At 46.7% G+C, this 12,272-nt stretch overlaps 1 protein-coding gene across 7 annotated transcripts in view; it reads left to right on the forward strand.

Moving 5' to 3' along the window:
- LOC114050521 (anoctamin-10) overlaps positions 1-12,272 on the forward strand; it is a 224,438-nt gene that overhangs the window by 8,812 nt on the left and 203,354 nt on the right. For all 7 annotated transcript variants that reach the window (XR_003570018.1, XM_027872289.1, XM_027872290.1 and 4 more), the window contains exons 2-4: positions 4,372-4,524; positions 8,267-8,464; positions 9,013-9,147. Coding sequence is in view for 6 of the 7 variants with exons in the window: in XM_027872289.1 (XP_027728090.1) it covers positions 4,386-4,524; positions 8,267-8,464; positions 9,013-9,147 (472 nt within the window). In the remaining variant the exon portion in view is untranslated. The remainder of the gene's footprint in view (positions 1-4,371; positions 4,525-8,266; positions 8,465-9,012; positions 9,148-12,272) is intronic.

A 12,272-nucleotide genomic window follows, 5' to 3' on the forward strand; every position in this document is an offset into this window, starting at 1 on the left:
ATGGCAGGGCTTGGGGGCAGCTAGGTGGCACAGTGGGTAGAGCATCGGCCCTGAAGTCAGGAGGACCTGAGTTCAAATCCGGCCTCAGACCAAACACTTGACCCTGGGCAAGTCACTTAACCTCAATTACCTTACCAAAAAAAAAAAAAAAGAAAAAGAAAATGGTAGGGCTTCAGACAAAAGTCACCCTCAGTTATCTGTATAGCTTAATGGACAAATGCCACAAATATGGCTTGAGTTAATGGTTCTGTTGATAATATTGCAGATTGAATGTAAAAGTCGATCCTGGTTGCATTTCCCCCCAGAGAGCCAGCTGTTAACCATTTACCACCACTGCCTGGAAGAAGGGTGCTCTGCCTATGATGGAGGGAGGCACTGAGGGTGGGAGACCCAGCTTAACTACTATTGACTGAATTCTGTTGACAGACACGTCCAAGAATTGTAGAGGGGAAAGGCTCTATCCTTGGCCTCCAGGAGGCTGTTCCATCTCAGTTATTAGTCACCAGTCCTTCCCCCGGGGGGTGGACCCTGAAGACTACTCACTCTTTGGGATGGTTACCAGTCAGCTAGCATTGATTAAGGGCCTGCTGTGTGCCGGGCACTGTGCTAAGCACAAACAGAAATAGTCCCTGTCCTCAGGGAGTTCACGGTCTAATTGGGGGGAGACACATGCAAACAACTCTGTCCAAACAAGATACAGACGGGATAAATTCGGAACCGTTTCAGAGGAGGGCCCTAAGGTTAAGCAGGACTGGGAAAGGCTTTGTGCCACAGGTAGGATTTTAGTTGAACCAGAAGGGGGGCCAGTGAACCCTAGAGGCAGATGAGGGGAGAGAGACAGCCAATGAAAACGCCTGGCCTGAGATGGTGTGTCTTAATGTGAGGAACAAGAATTAGCCACGAAGATGTCGTGGACTTAGAGCCCTGTCGTCTCACCCTCCCCTATCCTGGCCTCCCAGGTCACGCCAGGCACATCTTATTTTTCCTCTTCAGTTGTTGGCATATACTTTATCATACCTACTAGAGTGGAAACCTATTGAGGGTACCCTCTCAGTTTCACTTACCTCTTTATCTTAGTAGCTTCTTCAGTGCCTAGCATGGTGCTGTATGCATTATAGAGAATGTTTTGGAACGTGTTCGTTTGTAGCCTCCACAACAAGGAATTTTAGGTGGCCGAGGATCTGGTCCCCAAGATGTCAGTGGGCATGTGCTATTTATCTACGGTCACTTGGGGTTTGCACCCTTTCCACAGTCTGGTATTTGGATGACTCCTGTTCTTTCAGGGCAGGTGGGGGAAGGTGCCAACAGCTAACCTGCTATTGGGAGGGGAGGGAGCTCTGCCAACCTGAAGCCTGATTGGTGGGCAACGAAGCGGCTGAACACGCAGGCCCCAGGGCCTGTTGACAGTGGTGGGGAGCAGCTCTGGGTCCTACAGTTGGAGCTCCAAGGGGCCTCAGAGACCACCTGATCCATTCATTTTACAGGGCAAGAAACTGAGGCCGAGGTGGTGAAGCCCAGGAGCACTGGGCTCATGAGAGGCAGAGCTGGGACTTTGGGAGCCCAGAGCCAGTGTTCTTTCCAGGGCCTCCGCTCTGGTGCGAGGCAGTAGGAACGCGGCAGTGAGGACAAGCCTCTTGCCACAGCAAAGCAGCCTGAGCACCCCCCTTTGACCTGAAAGTCTTAGATTCCTGCCCCCTGTGACAGCTTTTCTTAGGTCTCCTCAACAGGGGGGGAACATCAGCCAATCAACTAGTACATTCCAAGGCAGGTAGGCAGCGCCATAGTGCACAGAGCGCCAGGCCTGCAATCTGGACAACTAGCGTTTATGAGTTCAAATCCAGTCTCAGATGCTAGCTGTGTGGCCCTGGGCAAGTCATTTAACTTGTTTGCCTCAGTTTCCTCATCTGTCAAATGAGCTGGAGAAGGAAGTAGCAAATCACTCCGGTACTTTTGCCAAGAAAACCCCAAATAGGGTCACGAAGAGTCCAACCACAGTACATTCCTGAGTTGACCGAGAGATGATAGTGATGTGGACACTCCCATTTTGTATCTTTGGGAGAGTGAGGTTCCTAGTCCATAGTTCACTCAGTCACCAAGTATTTATTAAGCACTTAACTCTGATCTGGAAGCTGTGCTAATCTCTGGGGTTACCCAGACAGTGAAAGGAAGACCTCTGCCCTCAGGGAGCTTACGTTCTAAGGGGGGATACCACATATAAGTAACGAGGTTGATTCCAGATCTGTTACTAGCCGGTGGAGGGCATTGGAGAGGAGAAGGCCTTAGTGGCTGGAAGGCCTCCTGGAGCAGGTGAGATTTGAGATGAATCTTGAAGAAAGTCAGGGGAGCTAAGAGATGGTAGGGAGAGGAATGAGCATTCCAGGCTGGAGAGACAGTTGGTCCAGAGGCAGAGAAAAGGGAGAGGGAGTATGGAGTTCATGGAGGAGAGGTAAGGGCAGCAAGGAGACAGGCAAGGTGAGAAGGAGCTAGATTCCGAGAGCTTTGCATGCCAAACAAAGACGTTTATACTTTATCTTGGAAGTCGCCAGGAGCAGCTCAGACCTAGGCTTTAGAGAGAGGAGGATGGGTTAGGATAGAGGGAGACCAAAGAGAAAGCTGGGGAAATAGTGTAGGTGTATGGGGATGAGGACCTGACCTAAGGGAAAAGGGGGTCCCTGGAGGAGAGGTGCCAAGGTAGAAGGGGCAGCTTTTGTAAATGAATTGGCAATGGGGGAGGGTGAGTGGGAGTAAAAAGTCATGGATGAGACTGAAGTTGGCGCTCCCTGGGTGACTGGGAGGTTGGTGGTGCCCTGGACAGGGATAAGGAAGAGTTCTGTTTTGAGCATGTTGAGTTTGGGAAATCCTTGGAGATGTCCAAAAGGAAGCTGGTGGTGGGAGACTGGAGCTCTGGGTGGAGGTTAGTGTTGAGTTAATAGGCCTGAGAGACTTGTGAATGGAGATAATTGAGCTGATGGGATCACCAAGCATCACCAAGCATCAGGCATGGTAGAGATGGAGAGCGGGTTGCGTGGGGTGTTCAAGAAGGACCAGCATCTCTGATGGGAGGGCTGCTGCGCCCCGTTCCCGGCTGCTCGTCTACCTCGCGGATGTCCCCCTGTCCCCCAGCTCTCACCTGTGGGGCCTCAAACCCGTTGGTGAGTTAGCGCAAGTGTCTGCCCCAAGCTTCTGACACAACTGAACACCACCACCAGTGATTAATAAGGGATCTTTACCACAGGCATAGGTTTCCCTGGGCCACTGCACTGGGGAGCTCCTGCCAAGTTTACATGGAGCACCCAACCTTCATTCCAGCCCTTTAGTCGTTGTTCAGTCCATCACTTCACCTACATGTCTTTATGTTTATTTATTAATTTTTTACTGGGAAGAGCTGATCGTACAATGGACTTTATTTAAGTATTTTCCATTTTGTGACCCACATTGCCAGGGCCTGGTGTCGGATGAGTCCCTCTGACCTAATATCAACTCTTTAGAGATTGGATTTTTTAAAAAATTAATTTATTTTGAATTATGAACAATCACTTCCATAAGCTTTTGAGTTTTAAATTTTTCTTCTACCTCCCCAAGACGATGCACAATCTGATATAGGCTGTACGTATACATTCCTATTAAACATGTTTTCACATTAGTGATGTTGTATCTTTATGTTTTTACAGCAATAGCATGAGCTACTTTGTCAAATGCTTGTGAAAATCTAAGCAAACAATATCTTTACCGGTTTAGTAACCCGGTAAAAAATAGAAATGAGCTTAGTTTAGCATGACCAGTTCTGGATGAAGCCATGTTGGCTTTGGGGTGATTTCTTTTAATGATTTTTTAAATGATTTTCCCAGAAATTGAAGTCAAGCTCACTGACTATTAGTTTGAAGGCCTTCTTCTCCTCCCCTCCCCTCCCCTCCCCTCCCCTCTCCTCTCCTCTCCTCTCCTTTCCTCTGTTCCCTTCTGTGGGCATGACTATGGCTCAGGCTAGAAAGAGAGATCTAACTAGAGATGATAATTAAGCCGGTGGCATGAGTGTAGGGAGAGAAGAGAAAAGAACCAAGGAGAAAGACCCAAACCATAGGGGTTGCTAGAGGGAGGATTATTCAGCAAAGGAGAGTGAGAAAGAGCCATCGGCCAGCCCAGGAGAACGTTCAGCAAGCCAGGGCGGTCAGCGGTGTTAGATGCAGCTGAGAGGTCAAGAGGCAGAAGACTGAGAGAAAGTTAGCAGGTTGGCTGGTTGAGACGTCATTGGTGACATTGGAGAAAACTATTTGAGTTTAAATGATGGGGTTGAAGCAAGGCTACAAAGGACCACCATATCCGTGTGTTCTGCATGCACGCATTTCAACCTTTTTTTTTTTTTTTTTTTTTTAGCAAATTGACATAAGATGAGAGTGACCTTATCTGCGCTTGATACTTCGGAGACTTTTTTCAAGCCCTTAGTAGTCTTAGAACTTGCCCGAGATGTCAAAGAAGAGACCAGGAAGTGGCTGGAGAAAAAAATTAATGATAAGAAGAAAAATGGAGGTGAGTAAATTTAGGTTTTAGTAAGTTTGGGGTTCAATCTGAATTACTAAAGTACTTTCAGAAATGTTTTGCAATTTTTCCCAGTTACTATCAATGGCCATTTTTAACTGTACTTGTAGTATGTGCAGTACTTAAAATGGAAGCAATTAAAATTGAAGCAACCTGTAGCTATTTATCTCACGAAGGCTACCAAGACGTGTAAATGTGGAAGGAGCAGCTCTCGGTCTAGAAGACGAGAAGACAAATATGGGAAAAATGAAACATGAGGGGGAGTCCTCGTAGCAGATGAATGGTCTTTTTCTTAGGTATTCTTTATCTCTAATATACTCATTTTTTTGCACATCATCACGACTGTCCCAGTAGGCCGAGGTGATGCCCAGCATGGTGTCAAAGTTTTTGCAATTTAATGTCGGCATCGTTTTTCTTCATCTTTATGAATTGAGCTATTTGGGAGTAAATTTACTTAGTGACTTTCAGAACAATGACAATGAAATCATGAGGTAGAGACAGTAACAGAAGAGTTGTCACAAGGCAGGATGTGATGAATTGTAAGTTTAATTATTCAGCCAAGGATTGATAGAAGAATTTAGAGGAAGGAAAAATCTCTTTAGGTTGGAGTTGTTAAGGAGAGAGAAAGAGCCTTAAGGAAGAAGTCAGACTTGAAGTACACGTTGAAGGATGTGGAGGACGTGGATAGACTTTGGTTAGTTTTTGAGCCCTTTGGGCGTTGCTCCAGATTGTCCTCCAGAATGGTTGGAGCAGTTCACAACTCCACCAGCAGTGCATTAGTGTCCCAATTCTTCCACATCACCTTCAGACAGTAAGCATTTATTAAGCACCTGCTGTGTGCCAGGCACTGTGCTATGCTCTGGGGATATAGTCCCTGCCCTCAGGGAGGTGACATCTGGCCCCCCTTTTCCTACCTTTACTCCTTCTCAGCGGTTCTGACCTGCTCCTGGCACATACCACCGTTTCCCATCTCCCACTGTTCATTCTCCTTGCCTGAAAGGTTTTCCCTCCCACCCCCGCCCCCACCTCTTGGCTTATGCTGGTTTCCTTCAAGTCTCATCTCAAACCCTGCCTTCTACAGGAGGTCTTTGCTAGGCCCCCTAAATGCCAGCGCCTTCCCTCGAAGATGGCCTCCCCACGTATCGTGGCATCCCCACTTATTGTGGCCTCCCTGTATCATGGCCGTATCATGTATGTACCTAGTGGTTTGCATATGGTCTCCCCGTTGCACTCTGAGCTCCCTGATGGCAGGGACTGTGGTTTCACCTTTCTTAGTTCCCTGGCTATAGTAGGATGCCTGGCTCACAGGAAGCACTTAACATGTTTGTTCACTTAGGCAGCGATATGGGGGCAGGCTGTCCAGAGGAATACAATGAGATGAGCAAATACCTTGTAAACTCAGGTAGAAATGTAAACCCCAAACTCTAATGAGCTGCACTGATACGCATGTACCCTTTCAAATGAATTATCCAGCCAATCATTGATAGAATGGAACACTCAAGTCAAAGTTTATTAATAATGATGATAATACTGGGTTAACCATGCGAATCAGAGTAAAATCTTTATTTTTTCTAAAATTGCTGAACTAGATCACAACCAAGCAATAAAAATATGCTCCAAATTAAGCCTGAACTTAACTGGTAGTTCATTTGGTTGAAGGCTTTGCTTAGATAGTGATAACAGTGGATTAAAAAAAATAAACATTCCTGACCCTCCACTAATTGATTTAGGCCATCTCTTGCCCCAAAACTTTATTCCAAATGTTATTATATGAAAGGTTTTTGCATAAGCTGAAGGAGGCATAATTATTATATGTAAGTGAAAGGGCCCAGAGAAATTGATGGGATGACTGGTTTTCTCCGTATTAATCTCTTGGCAATGAAAGGCAGCCTGTCTTTGAGGGCTCCAGGCTTCTTTCTGTGATCCTGAGTTACAGATCAGTTGCCCACGTGCCTTGGCAAAGAGATTTTCTGTGTTGGGAGTTACGTATACCTGTGAAGTCCCAGGTGTCTGGATCAAAAAACAAATAAGGTAAAAAAAGCCTTTTGTTTTATCAAAATTCAGAAAATAAATTATTTCTCCCATAAGTATTGCAACTCTCATATTATTTGTGCTGATTATCAAAATCCAGTGGTCCTGCTGTAGATCTCTTTTGAGCTGAGGGAATGAGATCAGGGAAAGCCTGGTGCACTCACACTCACCTCGCCCAACTTTGGGGAGGCAAGGGTGTTGCTTGTGTGGCATCTTTGTGCTTGGGGTCAGTATTTTGACGTGGGGAAAATGGCGCACCCAGGCAAGTCGTCAAGTGCCTTGGGAGCCATTTGTCTGCTTGTTTCTGTAGGTTAAAATACCTTCTTACACAAAAAGGGATTTTTGCTGAGATTTGTATCTTTTGTAGAGGTTCATGAGCTTTTTTTCCCCCTGAAAAAAGCCTGTTCATCTGAAGAGCTGTCACTTCTGTTAGGAGGAGGCCAGGGAGAGTGTGAATCTGTGGCTTGTTGGAGGCAGGAGCCGGGCCGGAGCGCTGGTCCGAGGCATTGGGCCTCAGGCCTGGCCCCTCCATTTGTCCGCTCTGAGAGCTGGGGCACCCTGATGAGCCCCGGCTCAGCCTCCTCGTTTGTAAAAAAGGAGCTGGTGGTGTTCGGAGTAGACTCTCTCTTCGTTCAGGGGTCTCCAGTGTAATGGCTCTGTGTGTCATGAGCCAGAACGCTCCTCGCTAACACGTATGGGGCGCTCAGGCAGGTTGTGGGGGGCTCTTTGTCTAGATGACCTCAGCCTTGTCCTAGGCACAGCTCACCCAGAGGGGGCTAGAGGCAGGAGATGGAGCCAGGTCTCCCCTGGTTCCCACTCTGCTGCTCTCTCCATTGGACTGCCCTGCCTCCCCAGTCACTGTGTATAGGCCAAGAAGTAGCCACATAGTTAAAAATAGCTTCTCTTTGTGTTTCACTGCCCCTACATCCTCTTGTCACCACGCCTCTGTGGGGTGGGGGCTATTATCCCCATTTACAGATGAGAAAACTGAGGCTAAGAAAGGTTTATTCCTGTGGCCTTCTAGGGCCTTATGGCCTTCTGACTGAGTCCAAGTTTTTGGTGTTTTTTTTTTTTTCCTCGAGGCAGTTGGGGTTAAGCGACTTGCCCAGAGTCACTTAGTAAGTATCAAGTGATTAAGTGTCTGAGGTCGGATTTGAACTCAGGTCTTCCTGACTCCAGAGCCGGTGCTCTATCCACTGTGCCACCTAGCTGCCTGAGTCCAAGTTTTACAGAATAAATCCTTCTGTTAAGGGGATTTGTTCTGTGAAGTTCGGATTGGGCCAAAGGGCCCCACTTGAGGACCTAGGAGGCCACAGATGGCCTTGAGGCAGAAAGTTTCCCACCCCTGGTTTATTCTTTGCCTGCTCTGTAGCTCCTGAGCCCAGGACCTTTCTTGTTTATTGATTAATTGGTTAAATGACTTGGCCAGGTGTCTGAGATGGGGTTTGGTGCAGGTGTTCATGATTCTCATTCCTGTGTTTGATCTCCCCTATAAAATGAGTGCTAATGTGCTAGGGCCTGGCTGGTTTTATTTGTTTTTTTTTTAATTCTCTTCATTTTCCTTTCCTCGGATTTCTTTTATCTAGAGACTTACTTATTTGAAAGCCTGACCTAGGCAGGAAGAAAAGGTAAATATCTCTTGTATTTTTTAAGCATGCCTTTTTACTGACGTTGGCTCTCTCCCCTCCCCTTTTATTTACAGGTGCCCAGTTGCTAATTCGACCCTTGGTAGAGAAGTGTGAAGAGCAAACCTTGGAAAGTCAGAATCTGTACCTCGTCGGCGCCTCCACAGTCAGGCTGCTGCTCGGAGCAGAGTCCGTGGGCTTAGTGAAAGAGTGCAATGACAACGCCATGAGAGCGTTCACGTATGAAACCAGGCAGAACTTCAAGGGCTTCAGTGGTGAGCTCCCCACGGCTGGCTTTCCTCAGCCAATGTTCTGGGTGGAAATAATATTTAGGGGTATAGACTGGTGTCACCTGGGAAGCACAACAGACAGGTGCATCCCATGGGGAAGGCGCACTTACGGTGTGGGCGTGCTGTACTTTTAGGATATGAAACGCACAGATAGCTAGGCCTGTCACGGATCTTTTAAAATTTAGACCCAGATGGGATCTCAGGGGCCTTCTCTTTTTGCTGATGAAATGGGCCCTGGGTGACACAAGGAGTAATCATCCAAGGTAGGATTTGAACCCAGGTTCACGGCCTCCTGAGGCAGGGCTCTGATCATTGCACCATACCCCTTGTTAATGACTGAATTTTTCCTGCTCTCCTGTAATGTCTGGATATTCTATGTGTTGATTTGTTTTTTGCTGAGTCCTAATTGTGTTTATTGTTGGGGTTATTATTTGGGGGGTCTGGGGTAACTGGAACAGTATCACTGAATTTTTCTTTTTAAACTTTGCAGTTTTTAAACAAGAGTTAACAAACCATTTTTATTTCTGTTTTAGATGACAATGATGATTTCCTTACGATGGCTGAGTGTCAATTTATTGTCAAACATGAGCTTGAAAATCTTAGAGCCAGAGATGAAAAAATGATTCCTGGCTACCCCCAGGCCAAGCTCTATCCAGGAAAATCAATCCGTAAGTTACTCAAGGCTTTATAGTTACTTATGAGTCCAGTGACCAGTAAGAGCCTCAACCTCCTCTCTGTTTTCTTTTGGGTGGGACAGAGTGGGGTCAGGCCTGGATGGGTTATTCTCTGCATGTTGGATCTCACTAGTAAATCAGCTAGCCAACATTTATTGAGTGCTTTCTAGGTGAGGGCTACTGTACTAAGTGCTGGGCAAAGAAAGGCAAAAACAGAATCTCTCTCCTCAAACTCACATTGTACGGGAGAGACAACATGTAAATAACTGCATATAAGACACAAACAGAGGGTCCTATCAGAGGGAAGGCTCTCGCAACTGGAGGAACTGGGAAAGGCCTCTTGGAGAGAAGAGAAGATTTGAGATGAGCCTTGAAGGAAGCCAGGTGAGCAGGTGAGGAGGGAGAGCATGCCAGGCATGGCGGAGAGTCGAGGAAAAGGCACAGGCTCAGTATTTTTGAGAAGAAAAAAACCCAAAGGGAAGTTTTCTATGGGTACATCCAAAGAGTCCTCTTTCTTAACATAGTTTCTTTGAATTATGTAAATGCCTAGACAGTCATGATTTTCTTTTGATTCCTGTTTTTATTTTGAATATTCTGTTTTTAAACCAGCCCATTTGCTTCAACGTGGTTCTACTTTTTAATTCAGAATGTTCTGAGTTCTTATAGTGGGCTGACTAGTGTATACCTCATTTAGATTTCAGTATGGACACAGGTGATGGCTAACACACCAGCCAGTCAGTCAGCCACAAGAATTTGGTCCCCAAGTGCTTTGCAAAATATTATTATCAGAGAGCACAAGAGTAACATATTTGTATGAGGGCTGTATGGTGACAAAGCCCTTCACATAAAGAAGATGCCTTCCCTCAAGGAGTTTGCAGTCTAGTTGAAGATTTAGAACACACACACACATACATACACATGAAGAAAGACTTAATGCTTACAGAACAGCCTCAAAGATGAATAAAAAGCTTGCCTTTTTAATGAAAATGCCAATTTTCTCTTTCAGGGCCTTAAAATAGGAAGTAGTAAGTAGGTTGTTGGCCATTATTTCTGGGCATCTACCTTAAAGAGTTGTTGTTCATTTGTCTCTAATCATGTATAATGTCAGCTGAAAGTAGCATGGAAGTTGTCAGATCTCATCATTTCACTTCTGTTCCATTCTCTCACTAAGATGAGTCTTCCCGTGGCCCATGGCACTCTATGGCCATGCCACGCTGAATGTGCCCGGTCTTGTCTGATCGAGGAAGCTAAGCAGGGTTGGGCCTGGTTGGTACTTGGATGGGAGACGTGTCCCATGGCATCGTTAGAGTAGTACATGGATGAAGAAGAAGTGGTTAAGATGTGAAGAAAGAGCCTGGTACACATGTAATTCCAAAGTTTAGCATGCTGTCAAAGGAGTTCATTAGAATTTCAGCTTTTACACATTAGAGTCACTTGTCTGAGGAGGCCAGAGGAGGTACCCGTCCAAAGCAGATCTTGCCATCTTTCCTCTCAAGCCCTGGCCTCTCCCCTGTCTCCGTGGGGCACTGCCACCCTGCTAAGCCCAAGGCCACACCATCTGCCTGTCATCCTTCCCTCCCCGCTTCTCCACCCCCACATCCAGTTTGCTGCCAAATCTTTGCGTTTTTTCCTAGAACAAGTCCTTTGGGTGTGCCCTTGGTTCTCTACTTACAGTCACTACCTTGGTGCAGGCCCTTGTCCCTTCCCAGCAGAATGACTCCCTTTGCCTTCCGCTTCTCCTTCCTGACTCTCCCTGCCAGTGTGGCTTTCCTAAAGGGCAGGGCTGACCATGTCTCTCCTGGGCTCCATGAACACCAATGGCTCTCTCTTAAGTTGGATCCTCCAGGGTCCAGTACAGAAACCTCTCTTTGCCTTTTAAGGCCTGCATAACCGCCCCCCTCCTAGGTTTCCAGCCTTGTTACACTTTATTCCCTTTCAGGTACCATGAGATCCAGCAACATTGACCAGTGTTGTACAAAAATGGTAGAAGTTCTTTCCTTGCACACATCTCCTGAGCCTGTGCCTTTTCCTCGACTCTCCGCCATGCCTGGCATGCTCTCCCTCCTCACTTGCTCACCTGGCTTCCCTGGCTTCCTTCAAGGCTCATCTCAAATCTTCTCTTCTCTCCAAGGGGCCTTTCCCAGTTCCTCCAGTTGCGAGAGCCTTCCCTCTGATAGGACCTTCTGTTTGTGTCTTATATGCAGTTATTTACATGTTGTCTCTGTCATACAATGTGAGTTTGAGGAGAGAGATTCTGTTTTTGCCTTTCTTTGCCCAGCACTTAGTACAGTATCCCTCACCTAGAAAGCACTCAATAAATGTTGGCTAGCTGATTTACTAGTGAGATCCAACATGCAGAGAATAACCCATCCAGGCCTGACCCCACTCTGTCCCACCCAAAAGAAAACAGAGAGAAGGTTGAGACTCTTACCGGTCATCGTCCCTAATCGCAGAGTCTCAGGGGTACTTCCCCCAGCCACCAGTGATCTAAGGGAGGGGAAGTAAGGCATGCTGGGGAGGGGAAGGAGAGCTTTCCGTTGTTACCTGGCTAGGCTGCTGTGGCTGCCTGGGTTGTAGTTAAGTTATAAAGGTCCCAAGAAGCCAGTGCCCATCTCAGAAGGGCAGGAATGGGAGAGTGTTCAGGGTTGAGGCTAGGTGTGGTCAGATTAGAAATGTCTCACATTGGCTCTCCTGCTGGCTTCTCATTCTCTGATTGGTTGATCTTAGGTCAGGTCAGGTCACAGCCTCCTTTGGGTCAAGCTGTGGTTCACCAGGGTGTCTTAGCCTCCGCATTGGGGACCACTGAATTGTAGTGATGAGCGGAAATGACGCGGAAGCATCTTAGTTCTATCATTTGGCTGACGCTGGTCAGTCGGCCTATCTCTAAATGGGGTCAGCGTCCTAGCTCTTTACCCGGCTCTTGGAGATATTCTGAGGATAGGGAGAGAACTTGCATCATTTGGAAGTAAAGATGTATAAATTCAATGTAATAGTCACGTGCTCTGTTGTTAGTTTTTATTCTTGAGTTATTTTGGTCACGTCCCCCTCTCTGTGACCCCATTTAGGGTTTTCTTGGCAAAGATCCTGGAGTGGTTTGCTGTTTCCTTCTCTAGATCATG

This window comes from Vombatus ursinus, unplaced genomic scaffold (assembly GCF_900497805.2).
Source record: "Vombatus ursinus unplaced genomic scaffold, bare-nosed wombat genome assembly UNPS02014799.1, whole genome shotgun sequence".
Classification (NCBI taxonomy): domain Eukaryota; kingdom Metazoa; phylum Chordata; class Mammalia; order Diprotodontia; family Vombatidae; genus Vombatus; species Vombatus ursinus.